The sequence below is a fragment of the Anas platyrhynchos genome, chromosome 29, assembly GCF_047663525.1.
Source record: "Anas platyrhynchos isolate ZD024472 breed Pekin duck chromosome 29, IASCAAS_PekinDuck_T2T, whole genome shotgun sequence".
NCBI classification, from domain to species: Eukaryota; Metazoa; Chordata; class Aves; order Anseriformes; family Anatidae; genus Anas; species Anas platyrhynchos.
Window position 1 is genome coordinate 3,745,700 of NC_092615.1, and position 22,445 is coordinate 3,768,144.

The 22,445-nt window shown below is 49.6% G+C and overlaps 1 protein-coding gene and 1 long non-coding RNA gene across 6 annotated transcripts; one reads left to right on the top strand and one right to left on the bottom strand.

Moving 5' to 3' along the window:
* TMPRSS9 (transmembrane serine protease 9) lies at positions 1 to 21,913 on the top strand. Of its 4 annotated transcripts, none has more exons than XM_038169195.2 (20): positions 1 to 129; positions 7,841 to 7,973; positions 8,853 to 8,980; positions 9,476 to 9,543; positions 9,960 to 10,138; positions 11,189 to 11,230; positions 11,592 to 11,705; positions 12,653 to 12,824; positions 13,064 to 13,338; positions 13,515 to 13,651; positions 14,863 to 15,181; positions 15,988 to 16,159; positions 17,152 to 17,423; positions 17,802 to 17,938; positions 18,453 to 18,813; positions 18,912 to 19,028; positions 19,625 to 19,796; positions 20,107 to 20,372; positions 20,904 to 21,040; positions 21,502 to 21,913. In XM_038169195.2, the coding sequence occupies exons 2-20, from the start codon at positions 7,856 to 7,858 to the stop codon at positions 21,661 to 21,663; spliced, it is 3,348 nt and encodes a 1,115-aa protein (XP_038025123.2). In that variant the 5' UTR covers positions 1 to 129; positions 7,841 to 7,855; the 3' UTR covers positions 21,664 to 21,913. The 4 variants fall into 4 exon arrangements, with proteins under 4 accessions (XP_038025123.2, XP_071885498.1, XP_071885499.1 ...); XM_072029397.1 differs by having other exon boundaries at positions 25 to 129; positions 9,963 to 10,138; XM_072029396.1 differs by lacking the exon at positions 1 to 129 and adding an exon at positions 7,099 to 7,207.
* On the bottom strand, positions 5,946 to 6,753 carry LOC119714223 (uncharacterized). Of its 2 annotated transcripts, none has more exons than XR_011805302.1 (3): positions 6,622 to 6,753; positions 6,437 to 6,532; positions 5,946 to 6,072 (listed from the first exon to the last, which is right to left on the bottom strand). It is a non-coding gene; the product is annotated as an uncharacterized lncRNA (long non-coding RNA). The 2 variants fall into 2 exon arrangements; XR_011805301.1 differs by having other exon boundaries at positions 6,050 to 6,177.
* Positions 21,914 to 22,445: the final 532 nt, after the last annotated feature.

Genomic DNA, 22,445 nt, shown 5'->3' on the forward strand with positions numbered 1-22,445 from the left:
CTCCCCGCGCCTTTAACGGCCCGGCCAGGCCCGGCCCGGCCCGGCCGCCCCCCGCCCCTCCCGGCTGCGCTGGGCGGGAGGCGAGGCCCGGGGCCGGGCGGCGCCGTGACGGGAGGAGAAGCGGAGCAGGTGAGTTACCGCTCGGGAGGCTGCCCCTTGCCGATTTCGGTGCTTTTTGACGTTAAAATGACGGTGCTGAGGTTGGGGGCGCTTCGCACAAGTGACACAGGGATGCTGGAGGGGACCCGGTCTGCCCGTCAGTGCGAAGGAGCCAAAACTCTCCACAGGAGTGTGCGCACCGTTGAATCTCCACAAGTTTGGCGTGTTTCTGCTGGGTGTCCCCGGAATATTATATTTCTGTAGGGTGTTTCATCGTGTGGCTATGGACCGGTGGGTGTCCACCGACACCAAATGTGCGGCCGTGGTTTCACAGGAAAATGGTCTCAGGAACCTCCTCTCTGAAAGCGCTGCGTGAGGAGGAATGCTTAATATTATCAGTACCATGGAAACAAATGCAGAGCGTGATTTGTGGTATTTAAAAGCTGTAAGGACTTTAAAAGCTATAGGAAAGGGCCTGGGAGTGCTGTCGTGCTGCTGTGCCCCCAGCCTGTCTTCCAGCCACGAGGCTGCCCTGCAGGCAGCTCTGGGCAGCCCGTGTGTGCCAGTGTCCCGCAGCCTGTGCTCAGGGACAGTCCCCTCAGGCAGGAGGGCTGGTCACAAACCCCCAGTGCCTGAGTTTAGTAGATGGCACTGTCCCACACCGCTATGTCTGGAGTCTCGTTCTGCAACCTCCCAGGTCAGTGGCAAAAATCCCATCACCTCCGGCACTGCAAGTTCCTGGCTTGAATGCTCCTCAGTCATCACCAGCTGGTTTCTCTACATGTGTTCTGTCTTTGAGGGAACCGTGCACTACAGATGAGTGGTTTCAGGGTAGTATGAGGGTTTTATGCCCATCAATATCGATGCCTGTCTGCCAAGCTGTAATAAGGGCTGAAGCTAGGTACCACAAAATGTGATTTACGCCTTGCTTCAAATCTATGCAAGCTGGTAAGAAAGAACAAAATGTGGTTACATGGAAAATGAAAGCATCAAGTTTAGCCCCCTGCTGCTCCTCCAGGATGCTCTGGTCCCAATACTATACCAGTATTTTCACCAGGTGCAGCTGATAACCTCCCTTCACATGCTGCAGCCTCTGAAGCCAATGTAGGGCAGCACGTTTAGGGGTTGTGACCAAATGAAATGCCATGAGTTAAGCATGTGAGCTTTCCTTGGCCATTTGTGGGCTGAAAAGTATCAAATTATATTGTTCTCCTATTGTGAAAAGTAATTGGACAAAAATGGCACTTCTTGCCTACTGAATACTCCATGTGTGTACTCGGTATTTACTATTGGTAAAATGTGGTCAAGGCAGCACAGTCAAGGGGGAGGAAGGCAGCCTTTATTTTGCTCTCTAGCACATTGTTGAAGTTCAAAACCCAACTGCAGGTACAGATCTGCCCGGCACTCTCAGCAAGGGGAGAGCTCAGGGGCTGAGTGTCTCCACGGTGGAAATGATGTTAGAGCCTTTGTTACTGTGATAATACGAGCACTGGGCAGCTCAGCCTGTCGTGTCGCAGCTGAGACTGCAGAGCTGGCAGGCAGGAAGAGGATCTTCTTACCTGTAAATTGAGAGACATTTGAAGTCCAAAACAGACAATAAACAAGGCCCACACAGTGTCACTGGGCTAGCTGAGTGCAGGACGACAGCTGAACCAGATGCACCTCCAAAAAGGATGCTGCAAGTCAGCAGGTATTCAGGATCATCTCTAAACCTGCATCATTCGAGTCGGAATCGCTAGAGCTGGTAACACCCAGAGCAGGCTTGTTCACTTGCAAGATGCTCGCAGTCCACAGGAAGACAGCGCTGGTGGCATTTTCCTAACTTACATGAATAGAAAAAGAAGTGTCCTTGACCAGGACTCACAGCCTCTTGGTGATAGTGTTTAGTTCTGTGTGGCAGCAGGGTGTAGACTTTCAGGTGCAGCACAACCCTACTAAAGGTTAATCCACAGAGAAGTGGGGGACATGGGTCTACATGTGCCAGCTACTGAGGTTGGAGGTGCATTAAAGCAAAAGGATTAAATGTGGTGTTAGGTGGTTCAAGGAACCACTTTGGTGGCTGGAGATGCTCATGCCACGTGAAACAAAAAGGCCAGGTGTGCCAAACCTGGCTTGCCTGTCTGCTATGTGTGGATGCTTTGTCTTTGCTCATGAAGGAACTGTCCACTCCAGCTGGAGTGACACCGAGGAGCTCAGTCATTCCTTTGTGTTCTACCAGCTGCCTGCTGTTTCTTCATGTACGGTTTTCACAGCATATCATCATCTCATGAGGAGAATTAAGACGTTGTACTCGTCACAATGCAAAGGTTTTATTCCAACACTCCCTCCCCTCTCTGCAGCCCCACTTCTGGTGCAGCCTTGGGGTGCCCTTGAGCCATAAAGGGGCTGATGGCAACTGGCATGTGGTTGTTGGCCTCTCCAGACTGCCATGTCCTTGCACTGTACCACCAGCCTCTGGCTACTGCTGGGGAAATATTCTACCTTCTGGCAGCAGCTGCTGCTACAAGATGCCAAGCTCTATTTACATACAGTTAAATTACCAGCTACAAGGAGAAAATCACACAGGGGTTTTATTTTAACCCTGTTTTCTTGCAGTTGGATGAGATGATCTTTGAAGGTCCCTTCCAAGTGAACTGTTCCGTTCCGTTCCATTCCATGGTCACTGAGACATTTGGGTTTCATTGTTCTCACCACTGGGCTGTGCCAGCAGGCCTGTTTGCTAACCCACGTCTCTGTCTCTTCTGGTCATGTTTCTGTTTTCACTTACCACAAATGACTCTCTCCTCTCTTCTGCTCAAGCTCATGGTTTGCTGACCCAGATGTGATTTGTTATTCTGACATGTGTGATCTTGAATAATGATGAGTGAGGCACATTGGAGTTTATTTTTTTATTTTGTGTTTTTTTTTTTTTTCCTTTGGAGAAAGACGCTTCTGCTGTATTCCTCCTCTGAAGCACCACAAGTCTTATGGCAGTGATAAAATCACTAGTCCTTCACTCACCCTTGACCAAGTCATTACTTCCTGACAGTGCAGGTAGATTTGCTGCTGATCTTGTCTGCCTCAAGCAAGTCACATATTTCTCATACCAACACCATCATTCCACAAAAGCCCTGTTTGGGAGATGCCTGACCTTAGACCATGAGATGGTTTTTACAACCCCCATGTCTGAAGACTCAGCAGACTGCAGTACTCAGCGTTACTCTGCTGAGAGCCAGACTACCCTGTAATAGTACCAAACTAATGCAGAGTAAAGGCAACAATTTTTTTTAACACTTGGTTTTTCAAATGCCTGCAGTAAATTGGCTTTTTATATTTGTTGTGTTAGAATAAAACATCCAAACACAGCGGAATACAGAAAAATACAACACAAAGACTCCAGAGCAGTCTGAAAGCTGCCCTCAGGGGTCATGAGGGTTTTCTAGCATTCATTATCTGTTGCAGAATAAATTAAATTGACTTTTGAAGACACATGTACCACTGTTTCTTTTCTATGCTTCTTTCCTTGTTTTTCTTTATCTGGTCAAGAGACCAGAGGAGAATCTTAGAAGGTTATAGATAGGTTGACTTGGATTGGAAGGGACCTTATAATCTAATTCTACCCCACTGCCATGGGTAGGGACACCTCCCACTAAATCAGGTTGCCCAAAGCCCCGTCCAGCCTGGCCTTGAACACCTCCATGGCTAGGGCATCCACAGCTTCTCTGGGCAGTCTGTTCCAGTGCCTCACCACCCTCTGAGTAAAGAATTTCTTATATCTGAACTAAATCTACTCTTTTTCAGTTTAATCCATTACTCCTTGTCCTCACAGAGTCCCTCTCCTGCTTTCATGAGGATTGATTCATGTCCTCGTGGTGGAGAGCTGCTGCTGAGGGTAGGAAGGGAACAGAAAAAGATGAAGAAAAGTAGGAGGGAGCCTGGGGCAAAGCAATGTGAGATATGGGAGTGAGCATTCCTGTTCTAAAGGGGAGAGTAAGGGTGCAGAGCTGGAGAGGGCAGGGAGGGCTGGGGGAAAGACCTGAGGTGGTGAAAGACACAGCAGAGACAAAGAAAGAGAAATACTGAGTGGAGAACGACAAGAAGCAGGGAAACGGGGAGGTACATGAAGAAAAAGCAAGCCTTGTTGGTGGTTAGTTAGCCTTCAGCACAGTGCTGGAAGGTCACCATCGTATTTCTACCTGAGGTGCTAGCCCATTTTCCAAGAGGCCAATTTCTACCTCAAAACCAGCACTACCACAGTTTGTGCTGAGCAGTTGTGTGTCCCTGAAACAGACGTGTCATGGGGTGGCTGTCACCTATGCCCAAGGCATTCAGAGACATCCAGGAAGGTCCTTCCTTGCTCCTGTCCTTGGTCTTGGATGTAATGTGCCCCTGACCCTCTGCACAAGCGCACACCCATGCTTGCACACAGCATTGCTCCTGTCTTGTCCTCCTTAATGAAAAGAACTGGTGTTAGTGCTAGTTTGCCTAATTAGAAGAAATATCAGGGATGAATTAATATTTACACCATTCCGCTTTATATTTTAAATTTTCTCTATCTCTGTAAATTAAGGAAAAACTTTCAAGGAGATCCTGTGAAATGACTCAAGGTGTGTTTTTATTTCTTCTGGCTTAAACTGTTGACATGGAATGTAGGTGGCTAGAGCTGAATTTAGTAGAAGAGCCCACCTCACCTTTGTTTATTGGTGCTTTCCTGTTTGTTAATTCCTGCTTCTTGGTGAATGAGTCTCTTAGCAGACTTCGCTGTTCCAATGACTTTGTCCTCTAGGAAATGGCCCTGAAGGAGAGGAGGAACTTCTCACACCTCAGTGGATGAAGCAACTGGAGTTCCCAGGGAATGACTGTGGTGTGTGAATTGATCTGCTCTTTAGTTCAGCCAGCAATGTCTTTCCTCATGTGCTGTCAGCTCCACTTTCAGATATGGTTATTACCTACTGCAGTACCACAGGCTACATTGCTGCTCTCCCCATAAACCTTCCAAAGTATCTGCAATGACCCAATAAATCATGCAAAGATTTGGGACAGATATATTGAATGACTACTACAAAATCAGACAAACATGGAATCAGCTGGGGCACCTAACAACAGAGAAGCATTGGCTTTTTTACAATATATATACATGTATATATATCTTTTAAACCAAGGGGATTTGAAAATCCCTTGAGACCCACCGCAAGAACTGTTGATGCTGATTCCTGCTGTCGTCTCCTTCCCGACCCAGCAGTAGCTTCTGAAAATTCTCAAGAAGTTTCATTTCAGCCAAAGGAAAAACTGACAAGTTGAAGTTGCCACTGAACATCCACCAGAAACCCTCTTGCTGGCCAGAGGGGTCTTATCTTTATCCCAGAAAACTATGTAAGGGCAAGGCCAAGGGCACAGCGGTGCTATAGTCCAGCACATCATCTTCAAATACACCACCTCAACCTTCCTTTGGCTTTCAAACAGTTTCTTCTCCATTATCAGAGGCGATGGAGATGCATCAGGTTCTGGACATGGTTCTGTGTGTCCACTGATTTCTTGAGGCAGCCCAACTGAAAAGGCTACGAGACAAGACAGTTTCTTCATGGAGAGGGTGGTTGAGCACTGGAATGGGCTGCCCAGGGAACTGGTGGTGGATCCCTGTCCCTGGAGGGGTGGACATGGCGCTAAGGGATGTGATACAGTGATGGGACTTGGTGGGTCAGGTTGGTGGCTGGATTTAATGATCCTGAAGCAGTTGGCAATGGAGAGTGAAATGAGGTGGGTCATTCACCCAAATGAATGTGAAATGAGGTGGAAATTCATTGTTGCTGAGTTAGTTAACTCACCTGCAATACCACCCCAGAGGGTATGGTCAGAGCACAGCCAGGTGGCTGTGCTCTCCTCCATCATCTGCCCCTGCTCCCTCACCTCTGCTGGACATTATTTGATTTCTTGGATTTGCAGCACAGCCTTGGGCTTCCTGGTAATTCACAGCCCCTGTGAGAGAGTCTGAGACTGCAGGTAGGCAGGAAGGGTGTACATTTCTTTGTGTTTTCATTTCACGTGTAATTCTCTTTCAACTCACACCACTTGCTCAAAAGAAAATAAGTTTTCCTTATGCTAAAAGGAGAGCAAAGATGAATTTTGATTGCTTTGCTAAGTAGGTTTCTGTCTCTAAATACTTTCTTTTTCCAGTTACAATGCCAGTGCAATCGGTAATAAGAACTTCTTGCTGGGGTTCTAAGAATCTTTTATCATAGTATAACATTTTATTTGCTGCCAAAATTAGTTCAAACTAAATTGTATTGTCCAATTAAAAAGCAGCCATAGCCAATTTTGCCTGTGATGTTATTTTTTTCTTTCTATGCCGTTGTCCTACCTTTAAAGTCCACTGGTAGTAAAACCTTGCACTGCTCAGCACCTCTGGAATAGATTTTCGAGCTCCCACATGTGAGACAGCCGGTGACCCCAAAACCTGTTAAAAGAGTGGAGAAGGGAGAAGGGATTGCTCATCTGTATGCATTTAGGTCACAGGGACCACTGGATAAAAAAAATGTTTCTTACCTGTCTCCTCTTAGCAAGAGCTGAATTGTCAAACGGAGATATTGTTAACCAAACACAGGGGCCCAAAGTGCCTATCTCTGCCAGGCTCAGTTACCACTGAAAAAGAAGATATGGAGGTTTGTTAGAAAAAAAAAAAAAAGGCATCCTGGATGGACTCCCTTCCTCTCCCCCTTCTCTGTTTCTTGCCTCACAAAGAAGCGACCTTTTAAAATCTCTTATCTGGAAGCTTCAGTTTAAAGAGCCGCTGATGCCTCTTGGAAAACACTGAAAAGCTCTTCAGAAGCAGTTCTGCTGCTCCCTGTGTCCTGAGTGCCTTTCTTCTCTCTTTTTCTTTCACTGCTAGATAGATTTGCATTATAAAAGGCTGTTCCTTTGCAGCTTCCCTGTTTGCTGAAGCCTCAGCCTGATTTATAGCATCAGTAAATGGTGTTTGGGCCCAACCTCCCACAACATCTTCTGGATCAGGAGGAAATGGCTGATTCGGAAGGGACTGGATGCAACTTCCCTTGGCACACCAGAATTCGGAACTGAGGAAGGAAAAGCTGAGTGCATTGTATGTCTTTGAAGCTGTCAATATCTAGGCAGAGTAAGTTGGAGATATGAACTTGCCTTACTACGCATTTCTGGTGTGACCCATAAATCTGAAGTTTCCCAGAAGCTGGAGGTTGTGTCCTCAAAACAAAACAAAACAAAACAAAAAACATTCTGAAGCTGGTAAACTTTGGATCTTTGGTCAGTAAGACTGAACTTGCATGTACTTCAACTCTTGGCAATCCAGATTGTCTTAGACTTTTGTGTGTCAGTCTGAGGGGAGGAATGTGTGTCTTTTTTCTATGGGGGGGGGATGAATATTAATACAGTAATTCAACTGATCTTAGGGACAGAGGAAATCGGTGCCCTTCCTTGCCTTCTTAGGCTTCTTGCAAAAAGTAACATGGCAAAAGTACAGTTGACTGGCTGGCTTTGGATAAAGCAGGATAGCACGGAGATGGAGGCATCAGGCTGGCTTGTGATCACACCACCAGGAAGGGATAGGCCGCTATGGTTGATGTGTTCAGGTCCTACAAACTGGATGTATCAGAAAAATTTCCTGACTGCAGCCTAAGGCATGGCCAGGGGACTCAGGGTGTTTCCAGTCCTTTTAGTGAGGTAACCGTAGCTGGTATCTCTCATTTCATTCCAGACAAGTCCTTTTCCTCCTCTTCTTTTTTACTCACAGGGCTGCTCAGAAGGCATGGACCAAGTAAAGCCAGTGCCAGGCAGAAAGGGACGGAAGGCCAGCTGCTGGAAGTTAACCGTTGTGGCCGCCGTAGTGGGCAGCGTGATGGCTCTCTACATGGGGATCCTGCTGGGTGAGTGCACAGCTGAGGCTGTTCTTTTGGTTTATCATCTGCTCCAAAAGAGTAATGGTCTGCACAGCAATAGTTCTCATACCAAAAATTCTCAAAAGCCTTTTTCAGAGGCCAAGACGTGGTCAGCTCTCCCCACGTACACAGCCAAAATGCAGAGGCTGTAGTCACCTCATATTTTGAATGACATCTGACTAAAGCACTTCATCCGTAGTGCTGCATGTGATTTATTCCTCTCTGATCTCTTCCAGTAACTCCTAAATCTCTTGTCACTTCCTCAGCCATCTTCTACCTCATCTTGCATCCACTGACCATTGCTTGTCCTACTGTCCTCTAGAGTGTGACCACCATCTCCTTGTCTCTCGCACATCCTTCCTGCTGCCTCTGGTGCCCTATGGCCAGATGTCACCTCAGGCTGGGATGCTGGTGTGGAGCCCAGCCTGATGTGACTGGCAGAGCCCACCAGCACATCTCTGCTGTGTGGTACCACTTTCTATGCTGACTTTGGTAATCAGGACACATTTCCTCAGCCTGTTCCTGCAAGGACAGGGCCAGTCTGATTGGCCAGTCTCAAGCTGTACCCATTTGATTCTGATCTGTTTTCTCAGGCTTGATAAAAATCTACAGTGTTAATATTCAAATTAGCTACAAATTCAAAATTCTCCTCCTGCATATGTGTGGGGTAGCCCAGCACAGCCATGTGGCACCCACAAATCACCTCAGAGATGGTCAGGGACAGTCAAGCTGCTGAAAGTTGGGGGTCTTAAGGACATGGAGAGACCAATACTCCAAAGCAGACAGCAAAGAAAGCTGGGTCCAGCCATGGCCCTAGACCTCTGTGTGCCCTCTGTGTCTCTAACAGACACTTTCCCTCTCTGGCAGCCTGTCATCCCGTGGGAGAGACCAGCTTTGAGCACACAGTGGAGCTGCAAGGAATCATATTCAACAGCAGCTTGCAGAGGGAGAACTCGGACTATTACAGGGTGCTGACACCTGCTCTTGAGAGGCTGGTAAGTTGAGCTGGGCTTGCCATGCACACCGCAGCTCTGCACCCCTCGCTTGGCACAGGACAGAGCCAGGAGGCTGCTGGGTGGCCTGGGCCCCATCCCTGCTGAGTTCCGTGCCTGTGTGGTTCCCCAGGGCCCAGCTTGGCTGTCCTCATTCAGGGGCTTCTTAAACATCAGCAAGGAACACTGCAGGGCTGAGCTGCACTTCGAGAGGCCTCATCAGGGCCCCGAGAGAGACTTGTGGAGTGGGAAATGTGTGCTCAGGTCTGCTCCTTGCAAAAAAAAGTGGTGGTGGGAAGATGTTATCTTCATGCCTGAGCCAGGGTAGGAACAGGTTTACGTGTGTTCTGATGAGCTGGACCCAGGTGCTCCTGCCATCTGTGGAGGCAAGAAGATCCTCCAGTTAGCTCCAGCTCCCTGAAAAATACTAGGCACCAACTAAACCTATCTCATAGGGGTTTTCTGCCCAGTGTGTGACCATTGTTCTTTGCCTTGCAGTTTCTGTCCAGTTTCCAGGATTCCCAGCTGGACTGGAGCTGCACTGGTTGCACCATCCTGGGCTACAGGTGAGTGTAGGCAGCTTTGTCTGCAGACTGTGCAGCTCATGTTTTCAGGACATTTTGACAAGATCCACCAAAAAGTGAGCTCACAGCTGTATTTTTGTTCAAGACTAGCAAAAAGAGAAACTGATTTTAAGTTGAGGCTGGATTTTTTTTTATGGGATTGCACCAGTGTTCTGGTTTCTTTAATTTGGAAGTGTAGTCAGAAAGGCAGAGGAAAATGGCCTTGTTCAACCAAAGGAGAATATTGGGCCAAAGAGAATGTGAATGACTGTTTCACCCCAGACCACACCTCCAGAAACACTTGAGCCTTAAATTATTAAGAATTAATTTTGTTTCCCTCAAGTTCCCTGTAGGCAGTTAGCACAAGAAACTGTTCCTTCTAATGGAGCCAAAGTGCTCAGTAATTGTCTGTTTTCCAGCAGGAATGGGAACTCAAGCGTGCTTGTCCGTTTCCGTCTCCGCTTCAGCCCCCAGGATTCCCATCCCCTGAGCTCTGCCACGGAGGAGGAAGCTCTCAGACACGGCCTGGCAGCTGCCCTGCACGAGCAGGGTCTCTCCCTGGCTGCCTATGGGACGATATCCTCAGCTTCTCTTACAGGTGTGCTCCTCCCATAACTGCTGGGCAACCAGAGCAAGGCAGCCTGTGCTGGTGCTGCTAGCAACACGGGTCATACCAGCAAAACTGTCTTGGGGCTTTAGCTTTGGATGTCCAGTCAAGGCTTCGTGCCCAGCAGCAACATTAGAAATGGAGCTGCTGCCAGGCACCTCCAAAAGATGCTCTGGTGCTTCACGAGACAGCAGCAGAAACATGCTTAGCTCCTGGCAGTTGCAAAACAGCTGGAAGCTTCATGGGAAGCCCCCCAGATCCCCCTCCAATGTCCTGCTGCTCTCTGCGCTGCAAGAGTTGTTTTGGGAGTCTGGGGCAACAACAGAGCCTAAAGCACAAATTGCAGCCTGAGGAACCAAACCTCAGCAGGTTAATTGCTGGGTTGCCTCTACTGTGAGCAGTCCTTAAGCAATCCTCAGAGCTGCAGAAATAATTCCTGCTAGGGTGGATATTTCTCATATGTAAATTCTTCTCTGAATCCACCTGGAATTCACTTTTCCCTCAATAACTGTGCAGTTGCACGTGATCGTAGGCCTTTCAAAAGAAACATGCCCAGAAAACCTGAAGCTGTGGGCTCCCCTGCAGCTCCCTCTGTGCTCTCTGCAAGGATGGGCAGAGTTCCAGCCCTCTGAGAGCCTTGTGCAGCCCAAATGGAGGGTGCACCTCAGCTTTGGGCAACAGCCCCGTGTCGCTTCCACCTTGGAGCCTGCTCCTGGGCTGCCAATCACTGCCACAGCTCTTGAGAACTGGTCCCTGCACCCCAAAAGCCTGCAGGGCTATAGGCAGCTGCTCACCCGCTGCACTCTGTGCCTACGGTGGAGCAAAGTGGAGGAGGGCTCCAGGAAGTGAACTGTGCCAGGAGCTCACCACAGGGCCTCCCACTGGCAATGGGATGGGGAAAGCAATTGCCAGGCAGGCAGGAAAAGGTGAAGCAAAGCCTCTGCCAGTCCTGGCTGGGAGTGACAGTCATGAGAGCACACAGCTCCTGTACACCCCACCTGCAATGCTCTTGCTGATCCCCATTCCTTCCATTTGTTACAGGTCCCAGTGAGGTTTCTCCATACAGACCAGGACCGAAATCAGGTAAGAGCCAGGCAGCAGGAAGAGCTCTGTGCCTTTCTAAGCGTTGCCAGGGCAAAGATCGGCCCCAGTTCCCCAGGTTGCATGCTGCAGCCTGACCTCTAGCCTCCTCCTCACCAGATACAAAAGGTGTTTGCATCCCATCTTGTTCATAACCTGGTGAACCAGTGCTCTGCTCCCCTGTTCCCCCTGGAAGCTCAACAAGAGCTGTAGCTCAGCTGCCGGCTGCATCCCATGGGGACACTGGCACTGCCGGGAAGCAGGGTGAGCACGGACACAGTGGTGGTTGCCCCTGGGGGAGCCAGGGGGCAGCTGCTGGGAGGTCTGCAGAAGACACAAGTGACTGAAGCCTTGCTGTCCCCAGGGAGCTGCCCCGGAGACTTGTTCACTTGCCGCAACAAGCAGTGCGTGTCGAAAGAAAACCCAGAATGTGATGGCCAAAAGGACTGCTCTGATGCCTCTGATGAAAAGGGCTGCGGTGAGTCCCTTGCAGCAGGTCTCCTGGGGTCTGGGGACAGGCCCCCAAGTCACCCCTTGCAGCCGTAACAGCACCGGTCTTCTGGGCACTGTGCTGCAAGGACAGCTTAACTTCTTAGGCCAATAGTAGATGCTGACATCAGGACAAGGGGACTCGTACCTGAAAAACATGCTGGTCCCATTGCCAACAGCAAAGGAGTAACACGAGGTAGGGATAGAGCAGCACATTGCCATAAGCCCGTGAATCCCACATGCCCAAGCTGCAGACATTCAGTGGATGCAGTCAGCACCCACTGACATTGCCCCAGAAGCCTGGCTGTGAGGGCATGCCCACCCCCATATCAACACCCCTGGCAGTGTGGAGCTTGAGCTATCTTTGGGCCTTGATGAGCATACTTGACATGTTTTGGTTACAGACTTGGTTGCTCAGAAGAAGAGTAGAGGCAGAGTACCAGGAGACCCAGGCACCCTGCAGGCATCTCCCACGATCACTGCTGAAGATAGGGAGCATCTCACATTCCCCTTGTAATGCTACCACTCCCCTGTGCATACCCAGTCTGACCCTGTACAGGCGGTGTAGGTCCAGGGACCAGCCGATCCCCTCCTGCTGTGCTGGAGGCAATCTCTGCGCACCCATGGGCTGCTGGAAGCAGCTCAGCAGTGGCTGAGCTTGTGAAACTAGCAGAGCTATTTCTGTCTAGACTTTCTTGCCATAAGGAGTTTCAGAGAGGACCCTGTGATGGGTCAGTGCTTTGCAGAGCCTTTTTTTCCAGAATTGCAGGTTAAAGTCCGGTCCCTTGTGACATCCCTAGCAGTGTACTGGTACTTGAGCACGTGTTGGGAGCATGCACAAAGCTGAAGCAGATTTTTTTCCCACCTGCCCCAGAAAGCACGCTGCCAAGGCACAGCAGGCAGGATCCTGATGCCCTGGCTCTCTCCTCCCTTCAGACTGCGGGAGCCGCCCTGCCATGCAGACTGCCACCAGGATAGTTGGAGGCTCAGAGGCATCCAGAGGGGAGTTCCCATGGCAAGTCAGCCTGCGAGAGAACAACGAACATTTCTGTGGTGCTGCAATCCTCACAGAGAAGTGGCTGGTGTCTGCTGCTCACTGCTTTACTGAGTAAGCCCTAGCCACGCTATCTTGCACCATTTCCAAAAGCTGCTGTAGCTTCTAGCCCAAGTTCCTGAAGTACCACACTGCCTCGTCAAGCCTGGTTTCCTTTCCCTGCCAGATTAAGGCATGGGGAGCTGATGTCCCAGAGCTGATAGCAGGATGGACGAGAGGTGGCACCACTTGCACGGCTCTGGTTTGCAGGGTGCCACTGCAGGTCTGCAAAGCCCCAGCTGTTTCTCTTCCAGGTTTCAGGACCCAGCCATGTGGGCAGCTTACACGGGGACCACCTCCATTAGTGGTATGGACAAAGGCACAGTAAAAATGGGCATTGCACGGATCATCCCGCATCCCTCCTACAACACAGACACAGCTGACTACGATGTGGCTGTGCTGGAGCTGAAGAGACCCGTGACCTTTACTAAGTACATCCAGCCTGTGTGCCTGCCAGATGCTGGGCATCACTTCCCCACCAGCAAGAAGTGCCTTATCTCTGGCTGGGGCTACCTCAAGGAGGATTTCTGTAAGCAAAGTGTGGCAGGCGGCAGAGGAGGCATGGTGGGGTGTGAGTGGTGCAGGAATGCACCAGGGAAGGGCGCTCAAGCCAGTCTCTGGCCAGCCAGGATGGCTGCAACACAAGGAGCTGGTCCCATGCGAGGCTTCCTGCAGGGAGCTAACAGTTGCATCTCTCCCATTTAGTGGTGAAACCCGAGTTCCTGCAGAAAGCAACAGTGGAGCTGCTGGACCAGACGCTGTGCTCTAGCCTCTACAGCCATGCCCTCACAGACAGGATGTTGTGTGCTGGCTACCTGGAGGGGAAAATAGATTCCTGCCAGGTAAGCATTGTCCAGGGAAGCTTGCACACCTCCCAGCATGAGTATTTTCCTTCCCTGTATGCACCAAGTAGTACTTCAAGAAGCGGGATCTGACACCATGGGCACAGCGTCCCACCAAGGTTTGAGGCCACACCTTGGATCCAACCATGGATCAGGGACTGCAAAAGAGAAAAATGAAGATACATTCTGTAGTGCTTAGAGCAGGGCACTGCTGTTAAAACAGTTTTTTGGGGGCTATATAACTACTTTTCTCTATTTGCTGACCTGTAATCAGGTCTGGTGTTACCAACCTATCCGGCAGCTCCTCAGATCAAAATCCCACTGGCAAAGAGCAGAAGTGGAAAGTAAAATATATGCAATAGATCTTGGTGAACGACTTGATGGTTTTCCTAGATAGCTTTTATCCAGTCTGGAAGTGCTGGAGAAAACCCTGCCTTTCACAATGTGTGGGGAGAAAACACTGTGCTGTGAGAAGGGGATAGTGATTTCCATGGCTGTTCCTGTGGTTTGTCAGGGCCCTTCATAGCTGCAGCCACTAGCTCAGCAAAACTGCTCTTCTGTGGTGGCAGCATTTCATAATGCTGCAAACACTCAAGCACCACATGTAGCACAAACACTGGAGAGGGAGACAAGGATGGAAGATTTGAGGTTGGGTGATGGACTTGACTTATCAAATTATTACCCATGTAGAACAATCCCATCCTCCAGCTGGGACTGCCAGCTTCACAGATACCAACTGTGTGCCCTACAGCAATGACATATAGCCCCATGGTACCAAAGAATTGACCAGGGACTATAAGCCAAATCAAAAAGCACCATGCAAAGATTAGCATGGCCTCTTTGTGTCATGCAATGATCGCCTATAATCTGGCTGTTGAGGGGCTGTGGACCTAACCTTTAAGAGCAGCAGCTGAACAACTCATACCTGTAGTAATGCTTGCACTAGATTTTATGGAGGAAAACCTTGTGCTCTTCTGTCATATCAAGGGCACAAGTCTACTGCTTAATAGTAGGACAGTGCCTACATAGTGGAGCACCCAAAGGTCAGCATAGGAGTGGCTTCATTCATCACTAAGATAGAGCAAATCAGCAGGGGTGAGTGGAGCTACACAGGGAAAGAGGAACACAGACTTGCAGAGGTATGCTTGAGGTGGCTGTGGCAAGCTTGGAGCGTCCCCAGGAATAGTTCACCATCTGGGCTTCCCTTGCAGGGTGACTCTGGTGGGCCCCTGGTTTGTGAAGAACCATCTGGCAAGTTCTTCCTGGCCGGAATTGTGAGCTGGGGAATTGGATGTGCTGAAGCCAGACGGCCTGGGGTCTACACACGTGTTACCAAACTGAGAGACTGGATCTTGGATGCTATTTCGCCCTTTCCCAACTCCATAGAGCGTACTGTCCCACTAATACACTCCAGTACTAACAGTAACGTGGTCACCACTGAAGAGCTCAACACCACCACCCCCAGAGCAATCCCCACCACCTCACCAGCCCCAGCTGCCAGCAAGCCAGCACCTGCAGCCAGACCACAAGGTAAGAGACCGCAGGGCGGCTACAACCTTTGCAAGAACAGAAGCTGGTACAGGTCCAATTGCAAGATTCGTTGTTCCACTGAGCTGAAATTACCTTTGGTAGGGTGACCCACAGAACTGTTACTTAAGTGCCAAGGGCACAAGTGACACTATCTGGTTGCCCTGGGTTACTCCAGAGCAGCCTGGCAGTCATTCAGTACCGGCACAGATGAGTGTCATGGACTCAGGCCCAGAACAGGGCCTAAGGGACCAGGGACTACAACATAGCAGTGCCTGACACTGCTTAACTTGTTGATCACTCACTTTTGTTTGCCAGCTATGAGTTTCCCAGAAGTTCAAAGCCGATGGCTGTAACCTAACAGCAGCCATGCACCTTCTCACTGAAGTTCCCTTCAGGAAGGTTGGTGTCTACAGATTGATTTGTCAGATCCAAGGAGTCCTCCCAGCAACTCTGCAAGGAGATACAGATGTTAGGTATTTTTCTAAATTTAGGATTAACTTTCTATCTAGAATACCAGGGCTAAGAGGCACAAACCTGCTGTGGTTACTCTATTTTCAAGAAAGGCATAGACATAAGGACTTGCTAAGAGCAAGCTGCAGAACAGCAGTTAGGATGAAGGCCCACATATGGCTGTGCACAAACGCCATCACAGAACCCCATGATCAGCAGGCAGGGCTTGGGCGGGTATCTCAAACTTCAGCGCTGACTTGTCCCTGCTCAGACTTACTGGTTAGAGAGAGCACAAGCATCTTCTCACTTGTCTTCTGCTCACAGTACTCACAAATAATGCTTTGGCTTTTGTTCAGAGTGCGGAGGACGACCTGGGCTCTCTAAACCCAGCAAGATCGTGGGAGGAACAGATGCTTCCAGAGGAGAGATCCCCTGGCAAGTCAGCCTGAAAGAAGACTCGATGCATTTCTGTGGAGCCACCATAATTGGGGACCGCTGGCTGCTGTCAGCAGCTCACTGCTTCAATGAGTAAGAGTTCATCTGGTGAAAAGCAAGGACGTGCACTGAACATTCATTTTTGTTATAGCTAGAGGTTAATAGTAAAAACAGTTTTGTGGGGAGGCTGGGATGAGTCAAGGAAACATTAAAAAGGCCCAGACACAGAGTGAGAACAACACACTTGACAGGGGTGGAAAAGGGCAAATGCCATAAGATGGCATATAGAAGTGCCACGGGACAGCAGCTCTCTGGGCAGTGGCAATTAAAGAGCAAATGAATGCTAGTGATTATTAGAAAAACAACCGAGATTACCAGTTTGTTAGTACTTAGATCCACTGCAACTCACTTCTCACATACTGCACACAGTGCTAGAGTAACACATTGTAAAGAATGACACAATACACACTGCAGAACAGCATCCAAAACAAGCATGACATACGCCAGAATAGACATTGGGAACGAGAACTGGGTGGTAAGGGAGTGTGTTGTAGGGTCTATGCAATTATGAAAGGTACAAAGTATTTAGGGAATGCCTTCTTATTGTTTCTGCTTATTAGATTAAGCCATTAAGAGCAGATGGGAAACAAGAAAAAGGAAGCAGTTCTTCATAAACGATGTTAAACTGTGAAGTTTTTCATCATGAGAAGTGATGAGAATATTTAAAGTCCACATGGGGTTAAAAGATTAAAAGACAATTGTAGAAAAACTCTAAAAAAAAATCCACATCTGTCAAGATATTCTGAATATAGAGGCATCACTTGCATGCCGGAACACTCCTGAAATCACAAGTTTTTGGAGGCAAGGAGAGGATTACTACATGTTCACCCTCTCTTGACATCTAACAGGTGCCACTGCTGGAAAGAGAGGTTCAGCCCCTTGTGTATGCTGGGCTCCGCTTTGGTAAAGTCAGGTTTCAACCACTAATCATTTAAAGTTGTCTGCAGCTTAAATAATCTACCAGCTCAGCATTTAAGCTAGGTACATGTGTGTGTGCATACATATTTAGGACTATGTATTTACAGGACAGATCCAGAAGAGATTGAAGCCTACATGGGAACGACATCACTAAATGGAACAGATAATAACACAGTGAGAGTCAATGTAACAAGGGTCATCCAGCATCCTCTCTTCAACCCTATCCTTCTGGACTTCGACGTGGCTGTACTTGAGCTGGCAGAACCCCTTGTCTTCAGCAAATACATCCAGCCCATCTGCCTCCCGCTTACGGTGCAGAAGTTTCCTGTTGGCAAGAAATGCATCATTTCTGGGTGGGGAAACCTCCAAGAAGGGAATTGTAAGTACTGGTGCCTTATCAGTTGATTTGCTCTGGAACAGTGACAGATTGAGCAGCAAAGCCTGTACCACTGTGACCCAGACAGGTGTGCTACCAAAGAGGCTCCACTGTCCTTATAACCATTGGCAAGGAGCCCACAAACTGTGACAACAATAGAAACTTGCTGCCTGTGCCCTGTAGCCTGTAGCCGGGCATAAAACTGCATCCTGGGGTGAACCAGGAGCTGCAGGGGCTTCCTAGATGAGAGTAGCTCATACAGGATTCATCTCTCTTCTGGGATTAGAGGCTGTTTTTCTGAAGCATGTGTTGGACCATCCTAAAAGCCATTAGGTCTCACTTCTGTCTGCTGCATTCAGTAATCCCTTGGTTTCCATGCAGTCACCAAGCCTGAGAGTCTGCAGAAAGCTTCTGTGGGCATCATTGACCAGAAGACCTGCAACTTCCTCTACAACTTCTCCCTCACTGACCGAATGATCTGTGCTGGCTTCCTGGAAGGGAAGATAGACTCGTGCCAGGTAAGAGTCTAGGATTTCTCTACTCTGCAGATTGCTCCAGAAAACTGGGCTAACTTACAAGTTATGGCTTTGAGAAATATTTACTGAGTTCCTGCAGCTAGGCTGAAACCCACGTGTACTTTAACTCAAAAGAACAGCTCACTGCCACAGGGCTTTAAAAAAAAAAAAAAAAAAAAAAAAAAAACGAACAAAAATTAAGCATGACATAAACCAACATCCTGCAGGTCTCCTGTGGCAGTAGGACAAAGTGGCAGATGCTGATGACTCTCCTTCACTAGCGGAAAGGTGCTGTCAGATATTAGCATTCATAACAAATGCCAGAGTAACTGCAGCCAGGCTGTTTCAGCCTCTGCACACTCATGTTTTGCACACTGTGTGGGAGCAGAGTCCCTCAGAGCTCCCTCAGAAAAATCTGAAGTTAGCCAACTCCTCCTAGTGTGGCTGAGGAGCAACTCTATGCAGACGTGTCTTGGGGAGAGTGGGCTGAGCAGCCACTGCCTTGCTTCTTCTTCAGGGAGATTCAGGTGGGCCCTTGGCCTGTGAGGTCACCCCAGGTGTCTTTTATCTGGCTGGCATCGTGAGCTGGGGAATTGGCTGTGCCCAGGCTAAGAAACCTGGCGTGTACTCCAGAATTACCAAATTCTACGACTGGATCCTGGATACCATCTCGCAGTATGCCAGTCCTGGCACAAGCACTCCTTCCAGTTCAGCCATCACCAGCACTTCTACTGCAGCCATCCTCACACGCCACGCCAGTACAACAGCTGCAATAGCCATCAGCAGAACCACCCTGAGCATGAAGACCACCACACCCACAAAAGAAACCTCCACTGCTCTGGGAACCACAGAGCCTGCCAAGCCCACCCAAACCCCAGGTAAAAGTCCATCAGTAGCAACTTTACTGACATGCTGCTAGGAGACCTCCGGCCCCAGGCGGCAGGTACTAAGCAGGCCGTGGATTATTGCCTTCCAGTGGTGCCTTGTACCAGCTTCACCTTCAGGTGTTCCAGCAATGTCTGTATTGGAAAGGAAAATCCTGAATGTGATGGAGTTGTTGACTGCAGCAATGGCTTTGATGAAAGCAATTGTGGTGAGTCCTGTTTTTCAACCTGACACTGCTACCTGTCTTTATTCCATATTCAGGCTCCCCAGTGCAACCCATAAACTTCACATGAGCTGTCTGGGACCAGCTCCTTGTGGTCCTGGTCTTACTTGATGTTTGAGAGACTACAAGATAAACCGGGATGAGCAGTGTCCAAATTTTCTACCAGGGAACGTGGCCTATTCTATACTATAATCATTGGACACATTTCCCAGCACACAGACCTCCTTCCAGTGTGCTAGAGCAAGCTGGCGTGACAGCTCTGCACAGTATTGCAGCCCAGATCTCATACTATCTTGGGACTGTTCCTAGGACTGCACATCCCTTGCTGTGTGACAGCTCGGCCAGTGCATCTGAATTTGCCATCCTCACATAGCACATCCCCGGAAGGCATGGCGTGTCATAACAAGGAAATGTTTCCAACCTGTATAACGTCTGCCAAGCCTTGCTTCAGATGCATGAATGAAATTCATCACATCCTACTGCCTTGTGCATGTCTCTCCACTGCTCCCTGGTAGGGGCTGTGGAAGGACAGGTAGCCCTTTCCCTTAGTCACAGAACCATGGTGCCTTTTTCTGTTCCAGACTGTGGCTTAACTTCTGCTCTGGCCTTCAGCAAGATCGTGGGTGGGAGCACTGCAGCTCGAGGAGAATGGCCCTGGCAAGTCAGCCTCTGGCTTCGGCGGAAGGAGCACAAGTGTGGGGCTGTCCTCATCGCTGACAGGTGGCTGCTCTCTGCAGCTCACTGCTTTGATATGTAAGTACAGGCGGGTGACGCCGGCCAGCCTCTGGCCACACTGCCACCTTCCCCTTCCTCATGGTCCAACGCCACAGCTGGGGTGCTGTGCCCCACTGGAAGCACACACTGCCTGTTACAGGTGTGCCCCTACAGGTAAGCAGGAAGAAGATTGAAAGGAGCAAAGCCTGGGCATAGCTGCCCACACTGTGATGGAGACAGGGGCCCTGGCCTCACACGTGGCCACAGTGCATCCCAGCTACACAAGCGGAGGAATGGCACTTCTTGCTAAGCCGTGCTCCTAACGGCCAGGTTTGTTGTCTTTCTGCAGTTACAGTGACCCCAAAATGTGGGTGGCCTTTCTAGGAACACCCTTCCTGAATGGCATCGATGGCAAAATGGAGAAAATATTCCGTATCTACAAGCACCCTTTTTACAACATCTACAGCCTGGACTACGACGTGGCGCTGCTAGAGCTGAACATGCCCATCAAGTTCAGCAGCACCATCAAACCTATATGTCTCCCAGCCAGTTCACACATCTTCCACGAAGGAGCCAGATGCTTCATCACAGGCTGGGGTTCCACGAAGGAAGGAGGTACTGGCTGAGAGGGCTACCTCACATCCATGATGGCCACGTTAAGTGCCAGCTACCCTGCAAGGCCAAACATCTCCATCCCCGCTCCACTGCCCCACATGCTACCCCTGACAGACCATACCCTGCTGGGGATACCACCCTGGGCAAAGCCTTGTGCCACCATGATCTCCTCTCCAGCAACCACACGCTGTACCCATCCCTTTGGTTACACCTCTGCCCTCCTGCAGCCTTCCCAAGCTTTCTGCATGCATCACACTCCCCATCCCTCTAACAGCTGGCTCAGCTATGCTCCTGCAGTATGAGGACCACCCTGATACAATTTCTATCTGCTCAGCTGCTCTGCCTGCCAAACTATACACCAGAGACCTTCCTGGGCTTGCTCTGCTGGGGAAGAACCAGGCCTGGTACACTTGAGAAAGTGCAGATCTCTCCCTTTAGAACACAAGCAAGGCTGCAGAATCCCCACTCTTACACATGCTGCTGTTACTTACGTGCCCTGCACCAAGTTAACAGAGATACTTTCCTCCTCAGGTCTAATGTCAAAGGATCTGCAAAAAGCAGCAGTGAATGTGATTGGAGACCAGGCCTGCAAAAAGTTCTACCCTGTCCAGATCAGCAGCAGGATGGTGTGTGCTGGTTTCCCACACGGTACCGTCGACAGTTGTTCGGTGAGTGTGAGAGCAGCAAATGCTGCTGCAGGGCCAGCAAACTCGTGCAGAATCCCCGTGCTGTTATCATCCAGGACAGCCTTGCCCTGCCTCCCCAGCTCAGATGTCTGCCCACCCATCTCCGCTGCCAGTTGCCACCACTGGAATCCATCCTGCACCTTGTTCTGCTTGTCCCACCAACCCGTGACAGGTCAGGGAAACATGCAGAGAGGTAACACCAAGCAAGATATCACAGGGATATCATGAAGCCCATTTCACGTCCCTGCTGTGTCTCTGGAAATGCTCTTCCATGTCCCAAAGTCCCCATCTGTGGGCCCTCCAGCTTGGAAACGGGCTCCCAAGGAGGTGGGCAACAGGACAGCAAACACTCCCATGTCCCAAGAGCAACATCTCACAGCTGGGGGGCTGGGCTGGCTTGACTCTTTTTGCATTGATACAGGACCCTTTTCCTCTCTCTGCAGGGTGATGCTGGCGGTCCTCTGGCATGTCAAGAACCCTCAGGAAGGTGGTTTCTAGCAGGAATCACAAGCTGGGGCTACGGCTGTGCCAGGCCGTACTTTCCTGGTGTCTACACTAAAGTCACAGCCGTCCAAGGCTGGATTGCGCAGAACCTCAAGCTCTGAAGCTGCATTTTACCACTCAGGGAAGGCAACGAATGACAGGGGATGCATTAACCCTGCACCTACTGTACGTTTTTTGATACTGCGAAGGGGTAACGGTGACCTGCAGGTATTACGCAAATGAGTCTGTTGTGAACCTCTGCAGTCACGGCACCAGCGTATTTGATAACTGCTTTGCATAGAGAGGTGCAGTTCTAGACGTTTTTCTATAAATAAATGAGGCCTGTCCCATCTTCAGAGCTGGCCAAACATCCTACGCATCAAAACCTGGCCTCTCAAGTTGGAGTGGTGCCAGAAACATCTGCCAGAGATTCATATAGCGTGGTCTAGCTCTGTCTGTGCACTGTCCTCCCAAGGGCCATCCAAGAGATGAGTGGACTTTGTCCCAGCCCTGAGCTGAAGCCTCAAGACCTCACGGCCTGGATGGAGTTGTTATAATGTGCAATGGCTTTCGGAAAGGGCATGCTACCACTTCAAATCAATGCTTGGTACTAGTGCCTGTAAGCTCCATGGCTTACTGTTTGATCAGAAGAGAAGCTTAGGATTAAGACACTTGGACTTCAGACTGCCCAGGCCCTCGTCCACATTAAAGAATCAGTACAGGCATCTCCCCCTGCCACAGCTCCCTTTGTGTAAGTTGATTCAGTTGTTGAGGGCTAAGGAATAGCAGCCCCACAGAGCACTGTTCTGGTTAAGCCTGGTGGGAATAATTCAACATGCTGGGAGTGGCCCAAGCATCCAATTCATCCAGTGGGAAGCCCAGTCCCGTTAGCTAGCTAAGGCAC